The sequence below is a fragment of the Dama dama genome, chromosome 10 (genome assembly GCF_033118175.1).
Source record: "Dama dama isolate Ldn47 chromosome 10, ASM3311817v1, whole genome shotgun sequence".
In the NCBI taxonomy this organism is placed as follows: Eukaryota; Metazoa; Chordata; class Mammalia; order Artiodactyla; family Cervidae; genus Dama; species Dama dama.
Genome location: NC_083690.1, coordinates 12,079,700 through 12,097,679, shown reverse-complemented (window position 1 = coordinate 12,097,679; position 17,980 = coordinate 12,079,700). Strand labels below are relative to the sequence as shown.

Genomic DNA, 17,980 nt, shown 5'->3' with positions numbered 1-17,980 from the left:
AGGCAAGAATACTGGAGTGGGTTGTCATTTTCTTCTCCAGAGTATCTTGCCAACCCAGGATCGAACCCAGGTCTTCTGCATTGCAGGCTGATACTTTACTGTCTGAGCAACCAGGGAAGCCCAGATGTAAGACCATTTTACATTAAAAAACTCTAGGTAGGCAACCTACAGATTGGGGGTAAGAAATTGTACATCATAAATCTGATAAAGGGCTTACTATCCATAATATATTAAGAACTCCTACAACTCAACAATAAACAAAAGAACCTGACTAAAAAATCAGCAAAGAACTTAAAGCAGGCATTTCTCCAAAGATGAACAAATGGCCAACAAACACATGAAAAGAAGCTCAACGTCACTAATCATTAGGGAAATGCAAATCAAAGTTACAGTGAGATAATACCTCACAGCTGTCTCGATGGCTGTTTAAAAAAAAAAAAAAAAAAAAAAACCAGAAAATAACAAATGCTGGTGAGGATGTAGAGCTTTGGAACACTTTCTGCATTGTTGGTAGGAATGTAAAATTGTGCAGCTGCTGTGGAAAACTTAATGGCATTTCTTCAAAAACAAAAATAATAATAAAAATAGAATAATCATGATCCAGCAGTTCCACATCTGAGTATACACCCTTAAAAGCTGAAAACAGACCTTGAAGAACCAATGTTCACAGCACCCAACACGTGGAAGCAGGAGCAGACAAACAGGGTGTGTACATAAAAGGGCACGTCACTCAGCTTAGAAAGGAGGGTGTTCCAACACAGGCTGCAGCATGGGTGGGCCTGGGGGCGTTATTACTAAGTTATTACTAACAGGCCAGCCAGTCAGACACATGTAAGTCACGTATGACTCTCCACTTTTGTGAAGTACTTTGAGTAGGTAAAATTTTTACTACCACTCAGAAAGTAATTAAAAAATTAATCTTAATTTTTTATATAAGTATGGATCATAGATTTGACTTGCTCTATTTTGTTTAGTTATAAAAGTCTTCATTTAGGGAAAGGAATTGTTACACTGGATTATTTGGGCAAAAAATAGTAAACATACTTGTTTGGTTATATATGATGGAATTGCCAGTTTCTACCTCTTTATTCCATTACTCTAAAGAATTTGCTAGCAAATATGGCTGTACTACCAGTTTTGGAAATGAATTTCAAGACAGGTATCAGTAAGGTGTAAGCTACCTTTTGGGAAAGAAAGCCATTAGTTGTGTATGTGTATGGGGGAGAAACTACTGGAGTTTAGCAAATGACAGTTTGTAGAATTCTGGTATGGAATACAATGATTCTGGATTCTCTACTGTTTATCTACCATCCAATGAGAAAGTTAATTTTGTCTGGAAGGTTGTTGTTTTGTTTTCTGGCATGTGTTTTAAAAATATGAATTATCTCCAAAGGAGGAAATGGAGTAAAATAAGGGACTACTTTGTGGGTATTGTTTTAACATTTTCCCCCGTCTATCAGTATCAGTTCAGTCACTCAGTTGTGTCCGACTCTTTGCAACCCCGTGAACCACAGCACCCCAGGCCTCCCTGTCCATCACCAACTCCCGGAGTCCACCCCAACCCATGTCCATTGAGTTAGTGATGCCATCCAGTCATCTCATCCTCTGTCATCCCCTTCTCCTCCTGCCCTCAATCTTTCCCAGCATCAGGGTCTTTTCCAGTGAGTCAGCTCTTCGCATCAGGTGGCCAAAGTATTGGAGTTTCAGCTTCAACATCAGTCCCTCCAATGAACACCCAGGACTGATCTCCTTTAGGATGGACTGGTTGGATCTCTTTGCAGTCCAAGGGACTCTCAAGACTCTTCTCCAACACCACAGTTCAAAAGCATCAATTCTTCAGCGCTCAGCTTTCTTTATAGTCCAACTCTCACATCCATACATGACCACTGGAAAAACCATAGCCTTGACTAGACGGACCTTTGTTGGCAAAGTAATGTCTCTATGTGTCCCCATCTATATGCTTTAAAAAAAAAAATTATTGTAGTAAAAGACAAATTTTACCACTATTGACATTTTGTACATTCACAGTATTATGCAACCATCACCACGTCTAGTTCCAAAACATTTTTATCACCCTAGAAGGAAACCCTCCACCTATTAAACAGTCAGTGTGCTTTTAAAGCTTAGTTGTTCAGATAACCTTAGAAAAATACATTCTTCAGATGTTCGGGGATTGATAGGTAATAGAAGCTATGTCTCTTAACTCCTGAAATTTAAGAATAATAAAAGTTATATCTATAAAACTAAAATGATTTATGTTTTAATTTAAAAAAAGTAAAAACCAGATGTTCTGTTTGGAAATTATTAGGATGTGATATTAAAAAGATGACAGATAAATCTTTTAATTGGCAGCTTGTAATTCTGCGATATGATTTTCATTAAGTTCGTGTTATACAAATGTTACAAAGTTTTAAACTCAAAAGAATTATTTTGGCTAATCAACCACAGAAAAATGTGACTTGCAAGTCTTCAGCAAACAGATCATTTTCCATTCTATAATGTAGTGAATGTATCAAAAGTTTTCCCATCTTGGTTTCTTTTAAGCACAATGTGGAAGTCCTTGGAATCCTTTCCGATGATGTGGAAACCGATTCTGTAGCCCCAGGTGAAAACCTCAAAATCAGGCTGAAAGGAATTGAAGAGGAGGAGATTCTTCCAGGGTTCATACTTTGTGATCCTAATAATCTTTGTCATTCTGGTCGCACATTTGATGCCCAGGTAAACCAGATATTGTAGTTATCATGATGACCTTTACTGTCACAATGAGACTAGGATTTAAATGCCATTTGTCCTGATTATTGGTGATACGCCTTTGTGTGCAGAAGGGGAACTAAAATAGGATAAACCATATATAGAGATCACAACAGCTGTGATGTACATCTCATACCCATATGGTCTTTGATGGTACAAGTCATGGGTAGAGAGTATGCATTTTTAGTTTTTATTTTCTGTTGATAATATATATTGATACTTACTATTTTGCTCAAAGTGTCTTTCACTTTAAGTAGAGCATAGTTGCCTTGGAAGTCATGGTTTGTCTGCTTATTGAGAGCAAGCAAATTTCCAGATAGGAAAACACAATTAATTTCTCTACATTATTAGCAACCTGACTTCCCCAGGAGGATGACAGAGTAAGTAATTGGTACAACTCACAGAATTTTTGAGTTGTTATATGATGATTAATCAAGTTAGATTTTTCTGTCAGATACAAGGTTGTTAACTTTGGGGCTTGGATACTGGGAAATGGATAAAACTAAGTTTGTATCAGGAGGGAAAATTCTAGCATGTGAGCAGCAGTGAATGCCTTGGTGGGGGAGTATAGAGCAAAGGCTTTCCAGAGAAGAAATCTTGTATGCCTATGTTTTTAAAGTTTGGGCACTTGCCAAGATCAGTAGGATAAGGATATCAAAAATTCATGCTTTGAGGTAACCCAATCTGACCTATCACTTCTAACACAAAAATAAGTTGGTGCCCTACTGAAATTGTGAGTTACACATTCTTTTTTTTATCTAGGGATAAAGATGATGACTTTTTTTTGTTTGACAGATAGTGATTATAGAGCACAAGTCCATCATCTGCCCAGGTTATAATGCGGTGCTGCATATCCATACCTGTATTGAAGAAGTCGAAATAACAGTGAGTTTTAAGATAATTGGGGTTTTTAAGACCATTAGTCACACTCCTGGTCTTAAAGATTCTTAGGCATTATTCTAATCTCATCCTTTTTTCTTGGATAGGCCTTAATCTGCTTGGTAGACAAGAAATCAGGAGAAAAGAGTAAGACTCGACCCCGTTTCGTGAAACAGGATCAAGTGTGCATTGCCCGCTTGAGGACAGCAGGAACTATCTGCCTTGAGACCTTTAAAGACTTCCCTCAGATGGGTCGCTTTACTTTAAGAGATGAGGGTAAGCCTTTAAATTGATGTCCAGAGGTCTGTCTAAGGTGCTTAGCTTTGGTAGTTTTCATCTGAGTACAGTGCACATTAGAAGTTCATAGGAAACTTGGATACCTGTTTATAATATATGTCATATATGTTTTATGAGTTGAATGAATTAAACAGACTTGACCATACATTTTAGTAGTAATGCTCTAGATGAAGAACCTTAATCTTGATATTTTGCAGGCAGTGGGTTTTAAGAGTCCTTTTATTTATTGCTAAATAAGACATTTCTATGAAACTCATCTTGAAGGACTTTATCCAGTAGAGCAAATTTTTGCTAATAAGCAAACCTCTGAGGTAGACATCTTATTTTTCAGAAAAAATAATTTTAAAATCCAATATGATAAACTTTAACTGCACTGAAATGGGGGGAGATAAAGGAGTACATAGATTAATAGTCTTAATGCCTAATATTTTCAAGGTTTAATATTTATTATATTTTTATAAATAAAAATAAATTTAAAATAAAAATATTTTTTATATTTTTAAATATTTATTATTTATTTATTCCAAGGTTTAATATTCATGTTCTTTTGTGTTTATGTCCACTTCTGCCTGAGTGAATTGGAATAGCTGTAATTTTGCTATTTCAAACAGCTATGAAACTTTGGTATCATAGAAACAAAATGACTTTGTGTTTAATAGAACTTTTCTCTTATAGATTATTAATTTAGGTTACTATTTTAAGACTGTGGAAGACTTTACATAAAACTTTATGGTTCACTTGAAATACAGAATAGTCAGTTCACATACTAGTTCCAATTTGATTCAGCAAAAACTTTACTGTATATCTGCTGAATGTCAGGAGTTGTGCCAAGCACCGGGAATATAATGGATATGATCCCTGAGCTTTATTTCAGAGGAAACTATATAAAGATGGTATACATGTAAAATGATTATCTTAAAAGTCTTCTTAATGATAGTGAAACTGGCTATTGGGGCTTTCCTATTAATATAACAAAATTAGAATTTTATTTACCATTTAGAAATTAATGTAGCAACAATTTTTAACTAAAGAATTTTTTTTCCCCCCAAAGAATAGCTTGGCTTTTAGGTTTTTCACAAGACCAAATGGATTTTGTATTTCTAATAATAGGATCTGAGAGTCCTTTTTAACAGCTTTTATTGAGATAATCTATATACCATGAAATTGACCTGTTTAGAGTATATAGTTCAGTGAATTAGTATGTTCAGAGTTGTATAGTCATCACTACATCCTAATTTTGTAACATTTATAATATCTGAAAAAGGAACCCAAATACCTGTTTACAAAGTTACTACCTATTATTCTATTATTCTACCTACCTCTGGCCATTGTAGGCAACCATATGTCTACTTTTTTCTGCCTGCCTTTTTTGGACATGACTTATAAATAGAATCATAGTTTGTGGCCTTTAGTGTGTAGTTTATTTCAGCATGTTTTTGAGGTTCAACCATGCTGTGATATGTATATAATTCATTCCTTTTTATTGCCAGATAATTCCACTGTATGAATATGTCCACACTTTACTTTCAGCATAGGTATTAGTAATTTACATTGTAAAATAATGATAAAGTTTTAATATCTAACATAGCCTTGCTGTTAACTACTGAAAAGGTTTCTTAAAAATTTCATTTCTAGGTAAGACCATTGCAATTGGAAAAGTTCTGAAACTGGTTCCAGAGAAAGACTAAGCATTTTCTTGATGACCCTGCACAATACTGTGAGGAAAATTGACTGCAAAAGCCTACTTCACACCGCCTTCTCTTATTTTCTGCCCATTGACAAACCTCTCCCCATATTTTGCAAAGACAAAATTCACAGCAAAAGTCCACATTATGTCAGCTTTCTCATATTGAGAGCTCTGCTATGCCACTGTTGAATTTTTCCCAAGATTTTTTTTCTTCCCCTCTCAAACTCTGCTTCCTTGGACAGATTTGGCAATAGCTTTGTAAGTGATGTGGACATAATCGCCTACAATAATGAAAAACCTACCAGGAATTTTTTTATTTTTCATTTCCCCTTAGGCATACCTAGTCTTTTTTTCTCCCAGGCAGATCATTCTGAGTGTGCGAGTGTGTGTGCACATGTTACAAAGACAACAACCATGTTAATAAAATATTCAATTTGAAACCCTTTTTGGTATTTGAATTGCTTTTGAATACTGTTTTTTATCTGGATGTAACATTGTTGCATTATTAGCTTTTTAACTTTACCAAGTAATCCAGTACATTACTTGGACTTTTCTAAACTCTTTCCCTCTCCACTACTTAAATGAGGCACTTACAAACCATGTTCGAGTTTGTATTAAAAGAAAGAATTAGATGGACCCCTTCTTTTGATAGTTAATGCATACATATAATATCTTTATGCAACTATGACACTGCTTTATTAGGTCACTCAGTTATTTTCTGCCAATTGATATTTTAACATGGTTTCTTAAAGTAAGTGGTTTTAAAACACAGGAACAGCATACTGTAGTTTTTAGAAGTATAAAGCATAATGAAATTTTACCCCTACAAAAATTTCCATTAACTTGTTAAATTAGTGGAATTTACAATAAAGACAGCATGTTGAGACCTGGCAAAAATGCCTCCTTTAGTATTTATAAGAGCTGCATGCAACTAGTATGAAAACCGTATCAATTGCAAGTGCCGGTTCTACAAATTACTCAGTTTATTTATTGTTTATATCAGTAATTTTAAAGGCTGGATGACCCTTGCTGGTTAAAGCTAAGTCTCACCCAGTAACTAGATGAACACATATTTTAGAGCCATCAGAACCTGCACAGACTAAAGTTAACAGTGACAAGTCGAATCAAGCACAGTATGTTTTTCTCAATTACTCAAAATTGTTTTCTTAAATATATGCTGAAATTTGCTAAATTATGATTTGGATGGCCCAGAGTGCAGCATTGTGGTGATTTTTAGGTTGAATCCTGACCTGCTACAACTGCCATGATTTTGAAATTTTTAATGAGAATAAATGGGAAATGGGAGGGATACTTTCAGGGATTCTTTCTGGGTTTATTGGAAGCCCCACCTTGATTTTGAGTGTTGCCATTTATGGAAGACTTAGCCTCTTTTAGATTGGCTTAATGTCTAAATAAGATACTTTGTAAGTGTGTATCTAATAACATGTCCCTTCCCTGTAATATTCCTGCCTCGGAAAAGAAAAGCCTCCTCTATTTCCAGCCACAAAACATAAAAATTAAATCTAATCATGTTTTCTTAACTGTAAAATTCCCCTTCATTTCATGAATGAGGCTACATCTTATGGACAGAGCACAGTTACGGTCCTGCAGTTTCCTATAACTATACTCATGGCTATTAAAGTTGCATGAAATTTAAGTTATACTATGTTTGCAAATCTGGGCTTTAGTTTTCTGGAGTATGTGGAGCTTTAATCAGTACATTATAACTTTTTATACTACCAAGTTAATAACAAAATACTAGCAATTGCTTGGATTTTAATGAATCTTTAAAAGCTCAAGAGTCACTGAAATATTTCCAGAGATATATTTCCATTTTTAAATTGAACACATTTTTTTTAAAAAGTTATGTTTGCTATTAAAACAGTTACACTTTTAGAATATTATGTGCATGTTGCCAAGACTCAAAATGACTTGGATATCAACTGTGAAGGGCCTACCTCTAAAAAAATAGAATAAATATAATTATGAAATAAAACTTTTGATGGATTCTTGCACATTTATGCAAGTAAGATTATTTAGAAGAAACCTCACTAAAAAAAAAAAAAAAATAAGAAAGAAGAAACCTCACTGTTAAATTAACCAACACCATACATTTTTGTGGGCTTTGAAGTTCTGTGGGAAGAATGCTTACTTGATGCATTTTAAAATCTTCACTACACTGCCTGGTTACTTGGACAGGCAGATGTGTCTGAAGTGAACTAGCAGTGTGGGGAGATGTTAGACCTATGAAAAGCAATATACAGATTCCTATGCTGTCCTTTTGTCTTCTGCAAGTGTGTTTATATTGTTGACAATGCAAAAACAGGGTAATTGGCTACAGACTTAGGATATTACAGACCTAAACATTTTTCTTTTCTGTCTTTAGCATAGATATGTTAGAATCACAATTTTCTTTGCATCTTTTTACATTAATGATGTTCTTTATACAGCTTTCATGTTAGATTATTTAATCATAGTTTTTTAAATTAATAAACTTAAGATAATTGAAATAAACATTAAATAATTGCCATTTTTAAACCTTTTATTTCTTACCACGGGAGAAGGGGAGATATGTTTCTTGTTTTTAACTTGCAAACATAATTCATCCAGTGAAAATCTATGTAAAATCAAACTAAAAGAGATGGACTGAGTATATAATGCTATGAAATTAAGTGACAAATAGTAAGGTATTCTTGAATAATTAAGCCCATGTATATTTGTTTTGAATTGAGTCTTGAAATATGTGATAATTGAATGTAAAAACTTTGTCAATTGTAGAAGAATAAGGTTATTCACTGTAACAAGAGGTAGTTCATACTTGTCTGCTAGTTACATAAACTATAAGAACTACTTTTACAAAATAGGATGGACTTTGAATGTGATGCAACTGACAGATACTGGCATCCTCAGCTGAAGTGCTACAGATATTGGGGGTCATATGTTCAACCAGCTGCAGTTTTGCAACCCAAGAAAAAGGTGAACTTATGCTTAACAACTGCTTTCATGATGAACTTTTGAAAAAAAAAAATCAAGAAAACTCCCTGGCAATCTTCAGAAACACTAGTTGTGACTGTAATTACTCCGTGGTCTTTGATGGCTGTTCCATCTGACAGCACTCTAGCACCTTTCCTCATTGACGTGGACTTCTTATGCACTGCTGCTTCATGGATGACAGCTTCATTGGTTTGGGTAGGAAAGTTTCTATTACAGCTCTTAACATCAAGCAACTTTCAGCTTTTAAAAACCCTTTGTGAAAATTCTGGTAACAGCACTCTAGCGCTGACTGTAGAATGATTAAATGTTCAGTGTTGGCCTATCTTATCAGAATAAACTGTGCCATTAATCCTCTCACAGACATACATACATAACATAGATAGCAATCAACAGAATTTAGGGGACGATTTTCTGTCTCCAAATAACATGGCTTATATTTCCTCCAGCTGATTTTTTCCATGATTGTAGCAGATGTCATCTAACACGTTTACGATCGTGTTTCTTTCCTCTAGAGATCTTGCCATGGCAGCAACTTAAGTAAATAAATGTACTTAACACGTGCACAACTCAAAGTCTAGTAGGTTTAAATTTAGCAGTCAGTTGGTTATATTAGATTTCATAGTAAATGGAATAAGAAGTGTTTTTATTTCCCTGTAGTTCAGTGGATTCTATTTGAACCAATGTACTGCCAAATTTCAGATAGGGTAAATTTGGTTCAACTTATGATAGTTTTGGCTCTAGGATATTCTTAATTTTCAATATCCTAGGACATAACTGAGTCTTCCTTCAGTAAATACACTTTTCACATACCTCTAATCCTATGCTTCCTTGAAACAGTAATGTGCTAGCTGAGTTGTTTATTAAGAAGTGTTTTAAGGGCATGGAGGTGTGGGAATGTTGGAGTTTTCTCCAAAATAAGGGAGAAGCAGAAAGGCACCATGTCTGATTAGGCAGAAAATTGGGCAGGATTTAAGTGACCCTCAGAATGGTGGCAATCTTTTCTGCCTTGTCACACATGCCACTGTGCCCTTTACTACGTACTGTGGAAACCTCAGGTTTGTGGACAGCAAAGGCAGAATGACATTGTGCTTCCCAAGGCTCCCCTCTGCCAGGCACATGAGCTTAGTGCTTGTCAGCCCAAGTCCCCGCTACCTCCTTGCCTGCTGCCCGGGAAGTGTTTGTGCCAGAGCTGGGGCTCCTGCACCCCTCAGGCGGCCAGACCACCCCCATGCGTTAGGTGAGAGAGGTCTGAGCCCAGGTCTGCGTTTTAAGGACTTAACATTTGGCACACGTCCTCGTTAACTAGTTTCTTCTCTTTGTTCTAGAAGAAATGTGGATCTCTCTCAGGCCAGGATTTAGTGACCAGTTTTCACTAGATGGCAGGTTAATACCTAGCTCTCCTTTCTTAAAAAACAGAATTGAAGGGAACTGATTAGGTTTGCTGAGTTTTTAACCTAATTCCAAAGCATGGCAGACTGCTCTAGGTAGGAATTATGGGAATCCAAGGTAAAGAAACCTTTTTCTTATGATTTGTAGCTACCTACTGTGCCTGACTTGGTGCCTGTGTGAGGATTAAGCCCTTAGTCTGCTCTTGCAATTATTCAAATGACTGAAGTTTAAAAATTTGCTTTTGTAATAACAATAAAAATTGTCATCTTCCCTTTTGAAGGATTTGTCCGTTTGTTTATAATTACTGTATTGTGTCATACTCTGAGTGTATCTGTTTTCTTTACAATTCTCAATGTTGTGTTCAGGCGTCAGACACACAGGCGCTGCATAGCAGTGTGTGCAAGACTGACAATGTTATTTTTTATACTTTGTGGCCCATAGAACCAGTATCAAATACAAAAGTTGTATCAAAGCATCTTAAAGCAGAAAAATAGCATTAGTACCTTGGATGTTTTAGCTTTGTAGTGGAGAATTTTATCTCCCAATCTAGAATAAATGATGACCAAATTACAATTAAGTTTTCCGAATTTTAAAAGAACCAAAATTTGATGCTAGCATGAAGATTTCGAAAAGTCATATATGGTCATGGCATCTTTTTGTGGTTCTTTGTATTTAATTTGTCCTCTAAACTCAACATTAGTCTTAAAAGTGAAATAAACAAGAATAAGCAACAAAAGAAGTTGTAATTTTATGATTTATATGCACCTAATTTGCATGTCAAAGGCATTTTCACCAAAAGTTCTATGAGTTTAGTGAAGAGCCAGGCTACTGATAATTTCTATTAGTACAACAGTTTAGCCAGAGCGGGCATAATGGAAGAAACATGTTGAATTTGCTTTACACTCTTGCTTGTTACTCTAGGTTGAGACTTCATCCCCCCGAATTGAGTAGTACAGTCCTCCTAAAGAACTTTGTGTTTGCTAATAAATCACACAAATTGTTATACTTCAAACAAAAACTATCTCCATGGCCATCTTTGCTATTTTCCTAGTAAATACACTTAAGTTTTAGAATAAAAGAAATTTTGAAAGATTAGATTCTGAAGAGTAATTACTATTTATAAAGAAGGTCCAGCAGACAGAATGTGTACACAAAGGAGAATTTTTTTTTTTTATTAAGATAAAAGTTGCATACAGAGAAATGCACAGATCTCAAGTTTAACAATGAATTATCTGGTGTATACAATTATGTTAACATCCCCATCAACATACAGAACATTTTCATCACTACAGAAAGTTTCTTTCTGCCTCTTTCCAATCCATCCCTTCCTCCTGCCAAGGCAATCACTACTCTGCCATAGATCAGTTTTGCCTGTTTTTGAACTGGATGTAAATGGAAACATGTTATGCACCCAGTTGTCTTTTTTTCCAGGGGTTTCAGAGATTAATTAACCCACCTGTCTTATCACTAATTTATTCTCTTTACTGCTGGGTAATTTGTTTGAATTATCATTAGAAATGCAAATGAGTAAATAAGCCAGAGAGAAAAGCTTCACATCTCCTCCCTTTATCTGCTTTTATAAGGCTGTTACCAAACACAGACCACTTAGTATTACTCAAAAGTGGTGAAATAACTTGAGCTTCCCTCCCAATCTATCAGTTTTGAGTGCCTGCCTCACTCTGTTCCCTTTGATGTGCCCTGTCAGTTGTAACACTGGATTGTCCCAGGACTTCCCTGATGGCCCAGTAGCTAAGACTCTGTGCACCCAATGCAGGGGGCCTGGGTTTGATCCCTGGTCAGGGAACTACAACCCACGCAGAAAACTAAGACTCCGTGCAGCCAAATAAATACTAAGAGAAAAAATATTAGATTGTCCCTATCAGACTTTCATGTTGTTAGAGCCAAGTTCATCTGACTTGTACCTCTACTGATTAAATCTCAGGGCTAAGTCCTTGTTTTCTTTTTTTGGTAGATTTTATTAAACTACATGTATGAATAACTTTTAGAAGTTCTTTTATTGATCCCTCATTGATGACCTATCATACTTCACAGAGACTATTGGAAGTCACTCAGTTGTGTCCAAATCTTTGTGACCCCATGGACTGGAATTCTCCAGTCAAGAATACTGGAGTGGGTAGCCTTTCTCTTCTCCAGGGGATCTTCCTTCCCAACCCAGGAATTGAACTGGGGTCTCCTGCATTGCAGGTGGACTCTTTACCAACTGAACTATCAGGGAAGTCCAAATATTGAGGCTATTGAAAACCTTCCTAATTTAAGTAAAGATGCACTTTGACTATCAGTAACATTTACCAATTACATATTGTTATGGTTAAATGAACACAGTCCTCCAAGAAGTTGTCAGCTGCTTATCTTCAATAATAAAAGATGATCCATGGTGCCCAAAGTACCCCCCTACCAAATTTTAGGCCTAGAAATCACTTCTAAGAATAGTCTTGATGACATTTCTCAGGGACTATAATTCCTCTAAATTAAGGCTGATAGGATTAAAAAGCTGTCTTCCTATAGGTGCTCAAGGCACCCACATAGCTGTACAGATACAAGGAGAGAGCTAAACAGGAACAGCAAACAGGTTAATAGTTTCCCTACTGAAATTTTCTCTAGTTTTACTGTTTTCCTGCTTCTCATTCCCTAGGGCCTTCATTCCCTAAATTTTTCTTTTTTTTTAATCAGAATCTAGTAATTTCTTATCAACCTCTTCTTCCCTCCTTGAGTTTAGGTACATTGCCTCCCCTCTTTCAGACCCTAAGATGCACATTTCACTTTCCAATCCTTTTAAAATGATTATTTTCAGCAAAGGGCTAACCCTGTCCTATTACAGTCTGTGCCAGGAACTATGTACATATATATCTCATTCAATTCTCTTAACAATTCCAATGGAGAACTCTTACACATTAAAAAAAAAGAGGCTTGGGAGATTAGCTGACTTGAAGCTAAATAACTACTATATTACTGAGTTAGGATCCAGACTCAGATCTTTCTGACCAAAAAGACCATATTCTTCCTATTTCCCTTATATCACAGTCTATACTGTTGGCAATACTGTTTCACCTCATGCCTAGATCAATTTTTTCTAGCAAATTTCAGTACCAGGATGGATCTTCAGGACACTGACAGAACATTTTAAAAATTGCTTTTAGATAACCCAGACATTGGATATTTAACTATATGGCTTGTTTTGCCATTTGTACTAATAATTATCCTAATTCTGCAGGGCTGTCTAGATTTACTAGTTGATTCTAGCAAATATTTATTTTCAAGTAACTAGAATTTGAGCTCCATTATTAAATTTGTTATTAAACTTTGTTTACCATCCAGCAACATCTTCATACATTCTTAGCAGGTAGTTGCATTATGATTTATTAAATCCTTTATATGATTATATACTACTTTGCATATAGTTGATGCCATTTTGTTAATAAGCAGGCAGATTTTGCAACTACTAAAAAAATTTCAAGAATAAAGAGAGACCTCTTTTAGTACCTTCAGGGAAACTAGTATTCAGTGAGCTTGGGTACTCAAAATGTTGACTGACTCTTACTTATGCTTACTAGAACAGAAACACTACAAAACTTAGTAATTGTTCCATTAGAAATGTACATGCTAATTACTTTGATTTCTTCCCCAAGATGTTATGTATTAATTTTTAAAAAGCAATTTGCACATATGGTTCAAGACACTTATTGCTTTTCCTTTAACTCAATCTCCACTGATAGAACTGCCTTTATTATTCCTTTTCAAGTACAATTTTCATTTTGGCTGGCAATTATCATATTTAATTCATTTAAAAGTGGATAAAGGATAGATGGGCATAAATAATGTAATTAAGTAGGTGGAGTCTGGATAGAGTTTACAGAGTATTAATCTTGTGTGTGTTCAACAGTATCTTGAGTTTAAAAAGTTTTAAAAAGGAGAGGTAGGGTTGACAGCAGTTTAAGAAAACTTTAAGTTACTTAATTTATGAATGAAATATTCACCCTCAGGTACTGAGTGAAATTTTATAGAATAATATGGATTAGTTTTTTGGGTTAGTTCTTTTAAAAGACTAATTGATAAGAGTAAAATATTTTCCAGCATAAACCCTAAAGTTAAATAACATATTGTAGCAACTACATCTATACAGAAACAAATGAAGTACAATTCACATTTAAAATTAGTGCTCACTAACGGTTAATTCAGGTCTTAATAAATAGCAGGCATGAATATTTAGGAAGGGGTAAAATTCCTTGAGAAATTTCACTGAACATGAGAATGGTTTCAAATACAACATAGCAAAAAGAATGAGGATTTTTTAAAAAATTATTTGAATTAAAAGGTCATTGGTGACTTTAGAGGGAATAGTAATAGTGTGATTGAAATGATGGAGTTAGGAGAAAGCTGAAAGCACTTGACTACAAAGACAAAAAATGGTAGGGGGAAAAAACAGGATGGCACTAATTCTTAAGAACACACATGAAGCACAAAGACAGCTACTGGAGAAAAGGAAAATGAAGACAATGGAATAGAAGGAAAATTAAAAGAGTAAAGCCTTCAGAAGGTAAGAAGGGATTCACAGATTCAGTGTCCACTCAATACGTGTCACGCAGACCCTGTGTGTACCAAGTAAACTTGAACGCCAGTTCTGGTCTCCAAGGACTCAATCTAGTGCATAGAGGAAACAAACTAATCAACAGTCACTATCACACAACAGTGAAAACACTAAATTTAGAGAAGAACTCTTAATATTGCTATTCTTTCAGTTTGTAAGTAATCTGAGTTCATGTGGCAGCTTATAAAAATTACAGCATTGATCACATCCTGCCTCATAGGTCTTACTTTGCCCTGTTGCCCTGTTAAGCTGTAAACTTCTTGGTGGTAAGTACATACATGAGTTGCGACCTATGGATTGAAAGTGAATAGGATAAGACCACAGATGCTCAATCTGTGGAGAAATAAAAAATGCTGACTAGTAATTCAACAGATGCTATAGAAGTTGACATAGCACTTATATCTATATAAATCTATATTTCAATACATAATCATGTCCAACTCTTTGTGACCCCATGGACTAGCCCGCCACGCTCCTCTGTCCATAGGATTTCCCAGGCAAGAATATTGGAGTGGGTTGCCATTTCCTTCTCCAAGGGATCTTCCTGACCCAAGGATTGAACCCATGTCTCCTGCATTGCAGGCAGACTACCGACTGAGTCACCAGGGAAGACAGAGAGGTAGATAAGCAAATGCTATTATATACGTTATCATTGATAGTAAGGAGAATTGGCAATATAAAGAATTCCCTGGGGCACAAAATTATTTTCACTTACTTCATCTGCCTTAGCCTGGGCTTCCCTGGTGGCTCAGATGGTAAAGCATCTGCCTACAATGAGGGAGACCCGAGTTCTTCAATTCCTGGGTCGGGAAGATCTCCTGGAGAAGGAAATGGCAACCCACTCCAGTATTTTTGCCTGGAAAATCCTATGGACGGAGGAGCCTGTTAAGCTACAGTCCTTGGGGTCGCAAAGAATCTGAGTGACTTCACTTTCACTTTCATCTGCCTTAATGGTAAATAAAAACTTAAAACATGCCAATGTTCCATTTTTTTCCTCTCTTACTCATATCTCTCATAATCCTTTCACTGAAATTGTTTTCTATAAGGTCACCATGACTTAACTGCCCAACAAATGGCTTTTCAGTTCTTCAGTATTTATGGTATTAACACATCCTCACTTCTCCATTCCTAAGCACTCTCTTGGTTTTCTTTTACATCCTAAACTATTTCTTGATTTTATAGGCTCTTTTTCCTCCTGTCTCCTAATTGAGGGTTTCTCCAAACCTCTATTCTCTCTGCTGCTTCCTTTGGCAATCTCATGTATTTCCAGTTTCCTTTTTTCTTTTCAGCCTTGCTGTGCAGCCTATGGGATCTTAGTTCTCTCTGTAGTGGAAGCTTGGAGTCTTAACCATGGGACCACTAGGAAAGTCTCACTTGGTTGCCTAAGTAGTCTCAGGACTTCTCAAAGCTTCACCCAGAGCAAGTAATTTGAATAACAGAAAGAGGCAGGGGAAAAGAACACTTAAGGTTGAACCTATAGTCTTTTTATAACCTAGTCTCCAAAGTGCCACCCCCTCACTTCTGCTCTATTCTATTTACTAAAAGCCAATCATTAAGTCAAGCCCTTACTCAAGGGATAGGGGAATGAAACTCCATCACTAAAAGCTTCAGTGAATTTGTGGGCATATGACTCTTTTAACCACTACAATACCACAGAAAGATCAACTATCCTAAAGTCTAGCTCATCACTAATTCCTCTTCTTCCCTGACACCAATTCAAAAACCTTGTACCTGTATGGTTTCTCCAAAATATAAAACTTCAGCTTGATAATAAATTCCTTAACATTCCTCATCTCTTTCTCCCCTCTGTGCATCCCCACTCCAGTCACTTACGACTTCCAAACACCACCATCCTCTTTTACCTGAATTCATGCTATTCCCTAGGCCTGGAAGTCTGGTTCTTGACTTGAACTCAGGTGACACAACATGCGGCGGGGAATGGGTGCCAAAGGTTTAGAACATTTTTCCTACAAGTTTTTGGTTAAAGACAAAACAAAACAAACAAAAAAAGACAAAACGAGACATAATACTGTAAATTAACTGTATATCAATAATTTTTTTTTAAAAAAAAGACAAAGTCAGTATTAGAGAACAGCAGAACTCCCCCTTTTTCAGCTTTGGCAATGGGGAAGGAGCATTTCCTTGAAAGCCACCGACATGGAAGGCATCCCACTCCCATTCTTTCATATTAAAATTTCCATAGCTTTTTAAGAAACATTTGATTTACAATATAGTGTTAGTTTCAAGTGTACAACACAGCGATTCAGCTAATTTATCAGTAAATCTTTGCTGCTTATCTATTTTATGTACAGTAGTTTGTACTTAATCTTTTTAATTAAACTTTTTATTTTGTATTGGAGTATAGCCAATTAACAATGTTGTGACAGTTTCAGTTTCAGGTGGACAGCAGATGGACTCAGCCATACATATACGTGCATCTGTAGCTCTTTGCAAAACGAGCCATCCTGAATATCCATCAAAAAGCTCCTTAAAAAAACTCTGGTTTACTTCCGTGGTGAAAGGCCATATGGCCGTAAAAAAAAAAAAAAAAAGAGAGAGAGACAAAGCCTTAAGTACTTACTTGGACAACTTCTAAGATACTTTAAGAGAAACGGGCAACGTACAGAACGATGGGTATAGAGCCTGATAGTTGTCTTAGAAAAGACAAAAACTAAATTGAAGCCCAACCATCCATAAAGAGAAAAAAGTGTAAGTATTTCCTAAACATACGTAGAACATCCCTGGAAAGCTCCAGGAGAAACAGGTAGCCAGTGGTCACCTGTGGGGCCGCGGGGAGGGAGAGGGGCCTTCTCCGGTTCTCCAGTCTGCACGGTTACCTGCACTTGCTCTTACCTCCCGCCTCTGTGAAACTCGAAGCTCAGGAGACAGGCCCCGGCTCACCGTTCGGGCCCCACACCGCTTAACTACTCGCCCGGTGTTTTCAGTGCACGGAACCGTCACCAGCCGGCGGGGAAAGGCCTGTGGCTGGGCAGCGGCGGGGGTTCCCCCCAGGTCACCCGGTAGGTAGGTGGTGGGGCCAGATTCCCCACGCCCCGCGCCTCCTGCTCCAAAGTCGGGGTCCACCCAGAGCGGGTGGCCCCACCGGGTGGGCGGACTGGCCTCCCTTTCCGCTTCAGGGCGCTCGCCCGCTTTCGGGGAAGAGTGAGAGCCAGGCGTTGCCAGGCTCCTCCCCGCTCCTCACAGACACCGGGAGCTGAAGAAACTTGAGAGGCATCCATGCCCCTCGTCTTAGCGACTCAGATCGCAGACGGAGAACCTACCTCAGTTTGCCAGAGCCCGCCAATCCCTAACGCCCCGACGCCGAAGCGCTGGACCCCGCGCTCCTGGAAGTGACGCGACCATCCGGTTCCCGCCTC

General features: G+C 36.9%; 1 protein-coding gene and 1 long non-coding RNA gene across 4 annotated transcripts in view; one reads left to right on the top strand and one right to left on the bottom strand.

Annotated features, from left to right (window-relative positions):
* The window catches only part of GSPT1 (G1 to S phase transition 1), a 31,170-nt gene extending 20,894 nt beyond the window's left edge, over window positions 1-10,276 (top strand). For all 3 annotated transcript variants that reach the window (XM_061152857.1, XM_061152855.1, XM_061152854.1), the window contains exons 12-15: window positions 2,545-2,718; window positions 3,547-3,636; window positions 3,738-3,906; window positions 5,563-10,276. In XM_061152857.1, coding sequence (XP_061008840.1) covers window positions 2,545-2,718; window positions 3,547-3,636; window positions 3,738-3,906; window positions 5,563-5,615 — 486 coding nt within the window. In that variant the 3' untranslated portion in view covers window positions 5,616-10,276. The remainder of the gene's footprint in view (window positions 1-2,544; window positions 2,719-3,546; window positions 3,637-3,737; window positions 3,907-5,562) is intronic.
* LOC133063459 (uncharacterized) lies at window positions 91-17,961 on the bottom strand. The gene is made up of 2 exons (XR_009694412.1): window positions 17,885-17,961; window positions 91-1,960 (listed from the first exon to the last, which is right to left on the bottom strand). It is a non-coding gene; the product is annotated as an uncharacterized LOC133063459 (long non-coding RNA).
* Window positions 17,962-17,980: the final 19 nt, after the last annotated feature.